Source organism: Panthera pardus, unplaced genomic scaffold (genome assembly GCF_024362965.1).
Source record: "Panthera pardus isolate Hobbes unplaced genomic scaffold, ASM2436296v1 HiC_scaffold_25, whole genome shotgun sequence".
Taxonomy (NCBI): Eukaryota; Metazoa; Chordata; class Mammalia; order Carnivora; family Felidae; genus Panthera; species Panthera pardus.
The window spans coordinates 42,880,723-42,893,920 of NW_026526821.1; the positions used below are offsets into that span (position 1 = coordinate 42,880,723).

The 13,198-nt window shown below is 44.8% G+C and overlaps 1 protein-coding gene across 3 annotated transcripts in view; it reads right to left on the bottom strand.

The window, feature by feature from the left end:
- RRBP1 (ribosome binding protein 1) overlaps nucleotides 1-13,198 on the bottom strand; it is a 64,054-nt gene that overhangs the window by 38,313 nt on the left and 12,543 nt on the right. For 2 of the 3 annotated variants that reach the window (XM_053890453.1, XM_053890451.1), the window contains exon 2: nucleotides 97-2,002. In XM_053890453.1, coding sequence (XP_053746428.1) covers nucleotides 97-1,981 — 1,885 coding nt within the window. In that variant the 5' untranslated portion in view covers nucleotides 1,982-2,002. The remainder of the gene's footprint in view (nucleotides 1-96; nucleotides 2,003-13,198) is intronic. The other variant, XM_053890452.1, reaches the window with a different exon arrangement.

Consider the following 13,198-nt stretch of genomic DNA (forward strand, 5'->3'; position numbering starts at 1 on the left):
AGCTAACTGATACATATGGCTCCCCCAAAGGGAATCCATAAGCTACTAAAAGATCGCTTTTCCCTTCCAGTTCACAGAGAAATCAGAACTACTTACCAGGCTCACCTTTCTTCTTTGAGCCAGACTTCTTCTTTGCAGGAGCCTCTTGCTTTGGTGCCTCTTGGCTCTGGACCATATCTGCATTTTTGCCTTGGATAGGAGCTGACTCTGTCCTTTTACCCTGATTGGCAGATGTATCCACCTTTTTGCCCTGTTTGGGGGACCCTTCTGACTTTTTGCCCTGGGTCGGGGTTCCCTCTGCCTTTTTGCCTTGATTGGGGGCCCCCTCTGCTTTTTTCCCCTGGCTTGCAACAGCCTCTGCCTTTGTGCCCTGACTAGCAACTGAATCTGCCTTTTTACCCTGATTCTGGGCCCCCTCTGCCTTTTTGCCCTGATTCTGGGCCCCCTCAGCCTTTTTGCCCTGATTCTGGGCCCCCTCGGCCTTTTTGCCCTGGTTGGGAGCCCCCTCTGCCTTTTTGCCCTGGTTGGGAGCCCCCTCGGCTTTTTTGCCCTGGTTGGGGGTCCCCTCTGTCTTTTTGCCCTGGTTGGGGGCAACCTCAGCCTTTTTACCCTGGTTTGGGGTTCCCTCCTTTTTGCCCTGGTTGGGGGCTCCCTCCACCTTTTTGCCCTGGTTCTGGGCCCCCTCTGCCTTTTTGCCCTGGTTCTGGGCCCCCTCTACTTTTTTGCCCTGGTTCTGGGCCCCCTCTGCCTTTTTGCCCTGGTTGGGGGTCCCCTCTAACTTTTTGCTCTGGTTCTGAACCACTTCCACCTTTTTCCCCTGATTGGGGCTCCCGTCTGCCTTTTTACTCTGGTTTGGGGTCCCCTCCTCTTTTTTACCCTGGTTGGAGGCCCCCTCTGCTTTTTTGCCCTGATTCTGTGCCCCCTCTGCCTTTTTGCCCTGATTATGGGTCCCTTCTACTTTTTTGCCCTGGTTGGAAGCTCCCTCTGCCTTTTTGCCCTGGTTGGGGGCCCCGTCTGTCTTTTTGCCCTGGTTGGGGACCGCTTCTGTCTTTTTGCCTTGGTTTGGGGTTCCTTCTCCCTTTTTACTCTGATTCTGGGCCCCTTCTGCCTTTTTGCTCTGATTCTGGGCCCCTTCTGCCTTTTTACCCTGATTCTGGGTCCCTTCTGCCTTTTTGCCCTGATTCTGGGCCCCTTCTGCCTTTTTGCCCTGGTTCGGGACCACTTCTACCTTTTTGCCCTGATTCTGGGCTCCCTCTGCCTTTTTGCCCTGGTTGGGAGCCCCCTCTGCTTTTTTGCCCTGGTTGGGGGGTCCCTCTGCCTTTTTGTTTTGGTTCTGGACCCCCTCTGCCTTTTTGTTCTGGTTCTGGGCTCCCTCTGCCTTTTTGCCCTGTGCAGTGCCAGTGGCTGGGGTACTGGCCTTGGCACCCACTGGGGGCACAACCACCATAGGCACCTCTTTGGGAGCAGTTTCCAAGATGGCAGCCTTGGAGGTAAGAACTTGGATAGAATTCACTACAGAACTAACTGCTGGTTCCACCTTTGCCACTTTTTTCTCCTTTTTCTTTTTGTCCTTAGGGGAGGAGGCCAGCTTCTCTTGGGGCACAGCTGGTACTGGGGCTACAGGGGCAATGACCATGGGGGGCTGGACTGGGGTTGGAGCCACGGCCACTGCAGGTGCCCGCACAGGATCTTTGAGAAGGATGGTCACGTTGGGGGCTGGCTCATGGTCAGGTATCTTCCCATTGGGTTTCTCTTCCTTTTTCTTGGTCTTTCCTTTCTTCTCCACTGTTTTCTCCTTCTTTTTCTTCTCCACTTTCTGGTGGTGCGTTTTCGCCATCTCCTTGCGCTGGTTGGCTAGGGCTTCTTCATATGACGTTTCCTTCATGGAGAAGGTGGACACCAGGAAGATGCCGATGGCAGAAACGACCATGAATCCACCAAAGACCACAACCCCCAAGGTCTGAGTGTCGTAAATATCCATCCTGGCTTGCTTTCCTTTCACCTGCCAAATACATACATGTAGGTTACTTTTTGTAGAAACAGAGGCATTTGACAGTTTCCATCCTCACCCCTGCCCCCAAACTTAAGGTTTTGCTAATCCTTCAGACTGATAAAGTCGAAGAAACAAATCCAGACAATCTCTGATGTCATCCATTCCTTCCTGCCCCTCTTCAGGAGTGAGTTTTTATGCAAGATATGAGCAGCCCCTACTAGTGCTAGGATAGGAAGTGGCAGAGAAATGGCAGAGTACAGGTGTGGACACATAATACCCTGGAGACTCAGAAGCCACAATCACAACTCAAGAGATTCTCCACTGTGGGGGTCAAAGATGCACATAAGCATGAGCACAGGCGAGGTGTGAGACAATGGGGAGTGGTGAGGACTGGGGCATGAATGCCCCAGTAAACTAGGGGTACAGTGTCACCCAGCCATTGCTAATTATTGTAGAAATGTTGAGTGCTGTGTTGAGAGATCTGCTTTTTCACACTAGGCCAGAAATGTTTTTTTTTTTTTCTTCTCCTTAAAATGAAATCGACTGATTTAAAAAAATACCATGTGAACCAAATCAAGTACTTCTGCAGGCTTTCGGCTGCATGCGTTCTGGCCAGCAGCCCCTGGCCCTCTAGCTCTACTTTGCTGCCTTCCTTTCCCTCTTCTCCAGTGCTGACAGACAACGACCGAGCGTCAGAGACAAAAAACCTTCACAATCCTGAAAAGTGATCAAGAAATTGTTGAGGAAAAAATGGCCTTCAGGATACACTCCTAAAGAGTTGCTGAAGCTGCAAGGTGCACAACAGGAAACAGGAAGTCCTGGAAAGCCCACCAAAGAAGAGACCTCATGTTTAGAATTTCACAGCCACAGGCTGCAAACAGTGGGGGTAAATGGTGTCACCAGACCCAATCCTCACCCCAGGGAGGGAGCTTTTTGCCTGATGACACTCCAAACAAACCAAGAGGATGAGCCACTTCTTTTCGCTGCCCCTGGACCAGAGTCCACGACTTCTGGGCTGCCAGCCCAGGCTGGGTCTGACTTCAGTGAGGAACCCCAAGAGAGTTACTTATTTGGGTGTGGTCAACTTTTATCAGCTAATTTTGATGTGACTATCACATTCCCAGTCCCCTGCACAGATCCTAGCCCGCCTTAAGAGGAGCAGTGATGGAATTAGTGAACAGAACACAAGTATAAGAAGGCAGGTAAGGGGCCCTGGGTGGCTCAGTCAGTTAGGTGTCCTCCTCTTGATCTCGGCTCAGGTCATGATCTCATGCTTCGTGAGATCGAGCCCCATGTCAGGCTCTGAGCTGACAGCATAGAGCCTGCTTGGGATTCTCTCTCTCTCTCTCTCTCTCTCTCTCTCTCTCTCTGCCCCTCCCCCACCTCTCAAAAATAAATAAACTTGACAAAAAAAAGGTGAGTCGGGGAAGGTGGGACAAGAGGAAGGAGGGAACAGAAGGGGAGAGGTCAACAAGCCCCCCTCCCTGGCATGACCACTGTCTCCCAAATCTTTAGACCCTCGGGTAGGCTGGGTCCAGGCTTGCCAAGGGCTCAGAAGTAGAGATTTGTCCTCCATTGGGAGCAGGGGAGGGCAAGAGGGTGGGGATTTCTTAACAATCATGAAATCCAAATTCTGACATTAGGGCATTTTATTTTATTTTTTATTTTTTAATGTTTATTTTTGAGAGAGAAAAAGAAAGAGAGCGTGAGAATTGGGTAAGGGCAGAGAGAGAGAGGGAGACACAGAATCTGAAGCAGACTCCAGGCTCTGAGCTGTCAGCATAGAGCCCGACGCAGGGCTCAAACCCACGAACCATGAGATCATGACCTGAGCCAAAGTTGGACGCTTAACCGACTGAGCCACGCAAGTGCTCTAACATTAGGGCATTTTAAAGAAGGGACTAAGAAGAGATTGTTCTAAATGCCTCAGCATTAGGTTTGAGGAAAAAAAACTCACTCATCATGGAACACACACACAATTTCACTGTGGCTTTCTAAATAAGCTCTCTGCAGGAACAGGATTTAAGGTACTCATGACAAAAACTCCACAGCATGTGCTCCCCCCGTGGTGACTACACCAGCTGCAGGCTATGACATTTACTTCTCCCAGACTGTCACCTTTATCGCAGCTGTGACCGCCGCAAGCCAACTCTGAGGTGGGCTCATGGAGCTTTCAAATCCTGGGCAAGTGGATTCTGACCTCTGGCCGTGGGTTCTGATGGCGTGAGCCACAGCCAGGCACCCTCAAGAGAGGCTGTCCCAAATTAGCCTTTCCAGGAACGCACTCACAAGCAAGGTATCAAAAAGGACACTGCACCCTGTTCAGTCCCGGAAGGGATCCAGTGGGTGGGAGGGCAGGGACACAAAGGCCTGGAACGTTCTACCATCAACTTCCATTTCTTGGTGGGCATCGACCAACCAAAACTCTGGGTCCTCACGAGGAGCTCTCAAAACTTCGCCGACATGGACACATTCAGGTACAAAGATCACATTGTAATCAAATGTATTTAATCTATTCAGATGACAAAAATCCTCTGAAACACTCCCCTCCCTCCCCCGTCCCCCGCTTCTTCAGAGGCAGTGTGAGACCAGGGGTCTGGGTCACCCTGGTCTGGGTCGCTCCATAAGTCCCAGTGGCTTCTCAACAGCTGTGTACTCAAAGGGCGGTCTTGCATGGAGCTGCTGCAGGGTCACCACGCCGACACAGTCACCAGGCTCCCACAAAGCCGGGTCTGTTCCCCGCTGAGCACTGTGGGATCGGTGCGGCCTTGCGGTATAGGCAGAAAAGCCAAGGTTGAAAAATGTGCCTTGAATCTTACTCAAGCTAGGCAAATACGGGATACAAAAATATACCCTCTGTTAGGAGCACAGAGTTGAGAAAAAGCTAGCTCGGGAGAATATTTTTCCTCCGCAGCACACACAAACGCATGTTTGAGAGGAGCACAAGTGTGTCTTCCAAGTTGTGCAGAACGGGTTGCTCTAAAAAGGAATTACATCCCCACCGCTAATTCCTGAGTTAGAATTTCTTTAAAAGAAATCTTTCACAGGAAAATGAAAAGCCCTAGTCTCGAGAAGTAATACACTGAAACATTTACGGCTCAGGCCGTATTGCCACAAATGGCAAAGAAATCTCAGCGAAAGCCAAGCCAGCCCGCTGCTCAGCAGAAACGTCGTGGGGAGATCCCACACTCACCGGGGTGATAACGCCAGCGACGCCTTCCAACTGTGCTCTCGGGACCAGCATTCTGGGTGCTTCGCTTCTGAAATCCCCACTGTCCTAAAAGGACCCCCAGTAGGAATGTCCCCCGGGTTTTCCCATTGGGCCAGGCCCAGCAGGTCAAAGAATGAGGCCAGATGTGTGACCACCCACATCTTGTATGGACTGACCACAAAGGACCTGTGTTCTGTCAATTCCAGAAACTTCTGTGAAATATGTGCTTTCACTTACTATTGCTAGTACTCTTGAAAGCGTAGAGCAGAGGGGTGTCTGAGTGACTCAGTTGGTTGAGCATCTGACTCAACTTTGGGTCAGGTCATGATCTCATGGTTCGTGAATTCAAGCCCTGTATCGGGCTCTCCGCCATCAGCTAAGAGCCCACTTTGGATCCTTCGTCCCTCTCTCTCTCTCTGCTCCACCCCTGCTGTGTCTCTAAAATCAGTAAGGGTCTGGAAAGAATGTCTTTTCTTCTGTTCCTAGGGGGTAAGGATTCAGGGAACAAAAGTCTGTGGAGGCCCTGAATTCTTTAGACATGGAATACATTTACCAGCTCGTGTGGCCCAACCAACGCAGTCCAATTTGGCCAGTTCAAGCCAATTTGGCAATTGAGACTTGGGTAGGTTTTGTGAAGATACCCTCAACAGCACCTCTGGGGCTGGATCTCATCACTAACCATCTGCTCTGTCATGGGCCATATGCAGGTGCACAGAGAAGCGTGGGGCAGGGATGTGCCCGGTGGATGTCAAAGAGATCTAGTTTCCAGACACCCTTCCTGGGCACAAGGTGACCAGCCAGGCAGGTACAAAACTAAAACAGAGCGACAATAAATCAGAGACCCTAGCAGATATGGCTGCATCAGGACCACCATCACCTAATTTGTTTAAATATTGTAAAAAATATTGTGACCACCCATGTCCTACCACTCAAGCTCTTGTCTCACAGGGACTCTGAAGCAGTGTTGAGCAGGGTGGGAGGGGGGGCTTACTGGTCTCTTCTCTGAGTTTCCACGTCTGTTAGATGCTGTGTTGACTGTAGGTTTGTAGCAGAAGCATTTTATGAGGTTAAGCTATCTTGTATTCCTAGTCACCTCTTCTTTTCTTCTTTTTTTAACAATTGGGTACTGAATTTTAGCAAATGCTTTTTCTTTATCCCTTGACATTTTCTCTAATCTGAAATGGGTTGAATCACAATAATATATATTCTAATGTTAACTCACAGATGGTTCGTATGGTATAAATGCTTCTTGATGTTGGGTCCTTTCTTTTTTAATGTATCACTAGTTTGGTTTGTTCACTTTTTTCATGTGAGATTTGCATGTGTGCTGCGGAGTGAGAAAACCTAGGGATCATTCTCATGACCCCGTCTTTCTGTGATCTTGGTAGCAAGGTCACTCGAGTCTTACAAAATGAGCTAAGGATGGTCCCTTTCCCCTCTCTTCTCTGTGGGTTTAGAAGAACTTGCCTGCAAAACTGTCAAGATCTGGTGTTTCCAGATCTGTTCCTGGCGGTGGGGGGAGGGGGTAAAGAGTTAACTCTTTCTGCTAATTTTATTTAACTGCTAATTAACTGCTAATTTTATTTTATTTTAACTGCTATTTTATTTTTCCACTCAGTTTTATGGAGATATAACTGTCACACAGAACTGTGTAAGTTTGGGGCACGTGGGTGGCTCAGTCGGTTAAGTGTCTGACTTCAGCTCGGGTCGTGATCTCGCAGCTCAAGAGTTCGAGCCCCACGTTGGGCTCTGTGCTGACAGCTCAGAGCCTGGAGCCTGCTTCAGATTCTGTGTCTCCCTCTCTTTCTGCCCCTCCCCTGCTCACACTCTATCTCTGTCTCAAAATAAGTATTAAAAAAAAAATTAAAAGAACTGTGTAAGTTGAAGGTGTACAGCATAATGACTTATGCATATATTGTGAAATGACTACCACGCTAAGTTCAGTGAACCTCCATCATCTCATACAGAGACCAAAACAAGGCAGAAAAAAAAAAGGGGGGGGAAAACAATTTTATCTCTCGGGAGAACTCTCTTAACTTTCAGACGCCCCACACACCAATGTTAGCTGTAGTCGCCAGCCAAGCCGTCTGGGACCTCCCTAGCACTCGCTTATGTTGTTAACTGGGAGTGTGCACCTTCTGACCACCTTCCTGTGATTCCTCCTACTCCTGCCCTTGGTGACCGCTGGTCATCCCTTTTTCTAGGAGACTGGTTTTGTGTTTTTTTTAGATTCCACATATAAGTGAGATCACACAGAATTTGTGTTCCTCTGACACAACACATTATGTTTCACTCAGCATAACGCCCTCAAGGTCCATAAGTGGCAAGGTTTCCTTTTATGGCTGAATCATAATCTATTGTGTGTGTGCGTGTGTGTTCGTAGCACAAACTTCCTTATCCACTCATCTGTCAATGGACACTTAGGTTGTTCCATGTCTTGGCTGTTATAAATTGCTGATTCAATATCAAGGATGATTCCAAACCAGCTTTTGGGTTTGTGATCCAGCATACATAATTTTCATTATTCCTTCCTCTAATCTCTATTGGTTTATTCTGCTCTAACTTTCCAACATGGACATTTATTAATTTTCAGGCCTTTCTTTTTTCTTACAGCAAATATTTAAGGCAACAAATTTCCCTCTTAGTACTGTTGTAGCTACATACTACAAGCTGCAGCACACATACTCACTTTTTTCATGATTGTTCAGTTGTCTTTTCTAAATCCCATAAGATCTCCTAGACTCATGAGATGGTAGTGACCTTAACTTCCCTAACACATGGGGGCTTTAAAATATCACTGAGTTCTTATTTAACTGTGTTGTCATCAGAGAATCTGTTCTGGGTGATATAGAACAAAGCTTTTAGACCTCTAATCAGGATATGGAGACACTAATAATTTTTTACATGACCTAGGACACAGAAACATACATATGTATGTGTACATACATATACACAACACTTTCATGAAATAACTCAGTACTAGGACATGTGATACATCAGTATTTTCTATACTATTAAAACATCTGAAAAGGTTTTTCACAATAAATTAAATTCATTTTGAGTCTCACAATAGGTTGGGCCTATACTCTAATAAATACTAATTGAGGGGCACCTGGGTGATGCAGTTAAGTGTCCGATTTCGGCTCAGATCATGATCTCGCGAGTTTGAGCCCCGTGTCAGGCTCTGTGCTGGCAGCTCAGAACCTGGAATCCACTTCAGATTCTGTGTCTTCCTTTCTCTGCCCCTTCCTGGCTCATGTGCTTGCGCGCGCTCTCTCTCTCTCAAAGAATAAATAAACATTAAAAAAAATAAAAATACTAATTTAGATAATGATATTTGGTGAGTTTTGCTAGACTGTGGTCAACTTTTATAAATACACGTGTTCTCTATGGAGTGAAGGGTTCAATGTGTATCCTTAGCTTCAGCTTAATACCTTCTATAGACCATTTTTGGCTAATTCAATCTAATAGCTATTGAGAGCTTTTAACATTTCCCACCACGTATCATGTATTTATCAGTTTCTCCTGGGAATCTGTCAATTTGGGCTTTACTTGAAGGCCATCTCATTAGGTGAACATCAGATCAGCATTGTTACATCTTCTTGATAAAGTATCTGCTATTCCCCACACTCCCCCCCCATTACATAGTGACCTTCTTTATCCCTAATAATGAACTTTTTTTTTTTTTTTAACCATTAAAGTCTAGCTTGTCTGATTATTTAAAAAGTTATACCAACATTTGGGAGGTTAATACTGACCTAGAATCATTTTCTATTCTTCACTTCCAACCTTTCTGTGTTCATATGTTTTAAGTAGAACTCTTAAAAATAGCATAAAGCTGGATTTTATTTTAAGACCAGTGTAGCAATTTGTCTTTTTAACTGGTAGGTTTAATTCATCAACGCCTATTGTGATTTCCTATATAATTGGACGCACTGAAACCTTGATTTTGTCATTCCTATTTATAATACTTCCTTGCTTATTCTCCTCCCACTCCCTTTATTTCTGCATCCTATCAGGCTATTTAGGTTTTATCTCCTTTTCCTCTATGGTGTTTAGAAGTTATACATACTACTGCTACTCTTTTCTTTTTTTTAATGAGTACTGAAATTATAATTAAAATGTGTTTTACTCTTCCATTTTCCTAGCATACATACTTGACCTATTTCCCCGATGCCTCCAGCCACTTCCCCAACAGCCAAAGAACTGTGGAAGGCCTGAAGTCTGGTGCCCATCCATCTGACATGAGCCCCTTTTCCGACTTGGCGCACCCCGCTTCTCCATCACACACACCCCAGAATGACTCAACGACCCAAAGCGACTCTTGTCTCAGACAGCTCATGTTTGCATTCCCCAAATGTTTACCAATTTCTTTGTTGACCACTGCTTCTTGCGCCTCACTCCCTTCTTCTTGGGTCATTCCAAAGTACATCCTTGACCAGCTCTTTCAACAAGGATCTATTCTGGATCAACTTTCTCAAGTCCTCATAGACCCGCAATAATATCGTTATTCTACTCGTGCTCTTCATGAGTGGATTAACGGAGTGCAAAATTCCCTGCTGACTGTCCTTGTCTCTTACCACTTTGAAGATACTATTTTATCTGTCTTCTAGCTCTTTTGGGGGGGAGGAGGAGTCACTATTGAGAAACATGCTAGTGATCTGTTGTTCCTTTATGACATCTTAAAAAAAATCTCTCACAACTTTTAAGATTCATCTTTGGAGTTCTAAGGATTCAACAAAAATATTTTTTAAGATTATTTATTTTGAGAGAGAGAGAGAGAGGCAGAGACAGAGAAGCCCAAGTAGGCTCTGTGCTATAAGCCAACACAGGACTCAAACTCACAAACCGTGAAATCATGACCTGAGCCAAAATCAAGAGTTGGACACTTAACTGACTGAGAACTCAGGCACCTGTCAAGAAAATATTTCTAGGTGTATATCTTTATTTACCTTATTCAGGCTCATTGTGCATTCTGAGGTTGAGGGCTCATGCTTTTCAAAAATTCCAGAAAATCCTGGGCCACTTTGTGCTTAGAAAATTTTTTTGCTCCTTCTCTGGGGCAGAACTCCTAATCTGACCTCAAGCTCTCCATGCTGCCACCTGGGAAAACTCCTCAGACATACGTTCCATTTCACCAACAGTCTCTTCAGCTGAATCTAAACAGCTCTGTAATCAGTCCTTTGAGTTTATCTCTTTTCAAGTTGGCCTGTTTTTTTTTTTTCTGGTGTTATTTTTTCCATTAATGTTTTTCATTATCTACTTTTATATCTTTAATAGCGATTTCGTGTCACGTCTTTGGTGGGACTTTATCAGAGGCAATCCTGTCTGGGGTGAGTAGTGGGCTTGTGTCAGAGCTGTTTAATCTTTGTTATGACGGGGCCCTCGGAAAGCAGCAACCTCGGACTAACTTTTACACAAGGCCTGGGCTTCCTATAATAGATTCTCAGGAGACTGATGCCCCCCCCACCCCCACCACTGCCCCAGGACAAAACAGGTAAGTTTCTATGTCATCTCCCCTGGTTGCTAGTCCGTCCTTTCATTGAGGGTGCGCGTTTCACACGAGGGTGTGAGGGGGGCTCGGGTCCTACTCCCCACTGACGAACCCCTGTTCCCATCTAGACGCAAAAGCCAAAGACCCAGGTGACTCGGGCTGACAAGACCCCACCCACACCCCATGGTCAGTTTACTTCTGGGTCCCAGTCATTTCCCTCACCCTTGGTTTACAGCTTTGGCAACCTCTTTTATTACCCTGCAAGCCCAGCTAAGCTTTTAGAGAATGCCTATGAACTTTAACATTTCTAAATGTCTGGAGAAGAGGGTTTTCAGATCAACTCATCTAAATATTAAGTGTAATTTCTGATTTTTTTTTTTTTTTTTACCCAGAGAAAGAAAATTTGGTTGCTAAACAATATATTCTGAAACAATTTATTTCATGAGTTAAGGGAATGGAAACGACTTAATTCCCACTTTAGAAAAACAATGCTACTCATTTTAAAGAAAGATGAAACACTAAAAATAGAAATGTATTCTATTATAAGCCTTTGCTTATTCATTGGCTATTTCAGATTCAGTTTCTACGTCTAAGGAAAAAAAATAAAGAATTGACATGTTTTTGTGTTTCTCCAAAATAATGGTCTTTGGAAAAGTAAGTACTTCAAAAGGCCTAAATCTTCCGAGAACGCACAAGAAGCCTACAGGCCTCACCTCATCAATGAAGACAACATGCCTACGAGGCAGGAATCCAGAATCCTGACTTCTCAAAATGACAGCAGTTAAGATGTGCTGGCCCATGACAGAATTCGTACTGTGACTGACATCAGGCTCCCAGAAAGCAGGGACCGGTCTCTTCCACACTGTGTCCAAGCAAACCTCAGCTCATCGACACTCCCAAGTGCTCCGTGAACAAAGGCCATCAGGACAGGAGTCGCCATTTGTATGGTTATAAAGATCACATCCAACCAGAAAAGACCCGGTATCCCCGGTAAAGGAAAAGAATGTGTGCTGGTGGTTTTGCACACCTTCGCAAACAGTTAGTTCTTGGTTCTTCAGAGTTTTCCCACTATTGCAAACGTGGTCTCTGTTTCATTTTGTTTGCCGCTGGTTGATTTCTGTAGGGTGACTTCTCCCCCCAGCAACTTTTGCCTAATTCTAGGGACACATCCTTAGATTTTTAAAAACATTTCCTAGGTATATAAGCATACTGCCTATGAATCACAGTTTTGTTCCTTTCTCCCCAGTCTTCCTGTCTTCGGCTGCACTTTCCTTGAATTTTTCACAGGGTAGGCCCTCCCAACACTGTGCTAAAGAGAAGGAAGGATCCAGGCATTCCAGTTTTTCCTGATCCCAAAGGCAAGATTTAAGTATGCTGCTGGTTAGTACGGTGTTTGCTACAGGCTTTTTGTAGAGAGCCTTTTATCAGGTTCTCGGTTCTCTTCTTGGGTCAGTGTGGATAAGTCATATTTTCCTAGAAATTTATATATGTTGTCAGAACTTGCAAAACTCTTGCCATGTTGACATGGAAAAAAAAGAGGTCTTCTCTGTATAATGCGTGGCATGATCCCTCCTCTGGATCCTTCAGATATTTTTAATAAGCATCTACAACACTGGTTTTACTTATTTTTACTTAGCACATGTTGCTCGTTATAACCACTTACCTTTTTAATGTCAACCACATCTGTAGTAAAGTCCCACTTTACATTCTTGAGAGGATTTGTGCCTTTTCCTTGATCAATTTTGCTTGATATTTGTCAACATTACCTATCTTTTGTGAGAATGAAATCTTGGCTTTGTTGGATTCATCTGCTATGTATTCACCTGTTTTTGGTTTCATTTATTCCTTCTCATCCATATTTTCTTCTGACTGGTTTTAGTATGTCTTTTTTTACTTCTGGGGGAAGATGCTTACTTATAACTCATTAATCTTCATCTTTTCTTTTCGGATGCATGTATGTAAAGGTACACATTTCCCTGTAAACAATACTTCAGCTACATCCTACAAGGCTGGATGTGTAGCATTTTCATTATCACTCACTTCAAGACATTTTCTATCCCCCTCCCTTTTTTTTGGCCTACAAGTAAGTGCTAGAAGCATAGGTTTACAAAATTTCCAAATGCATGAAGATTTCCTATTTCTTTTTATTCATATTTCTAGTATAACTGTGCTCAGATTACCTGCTCTATATAATCCCAATCCTTTGATATTTGTTGAGACTTGAAGGCCCCAGATATGACCAATCTTTGAAAATTTTGAAGTCACATGTGTACTAGCTGGCTGCAATGTTTTATTTATATATAGTCATAGAATTTTGTTCAAAGTTCCAATCCTTGCTGATTTTTGTCTGCTTAACTGTCAATGTCAATTACTGATGGGATGTACTAAAGTTCTTCACCATGACTATAGATTTGAACACTTCTTGTAGTTCTGCCAATTTTGTTTTAGGTATTTTGTGACGAAGTTAATAAGATGCACCCAAAGTGAAAACTGCCGAATC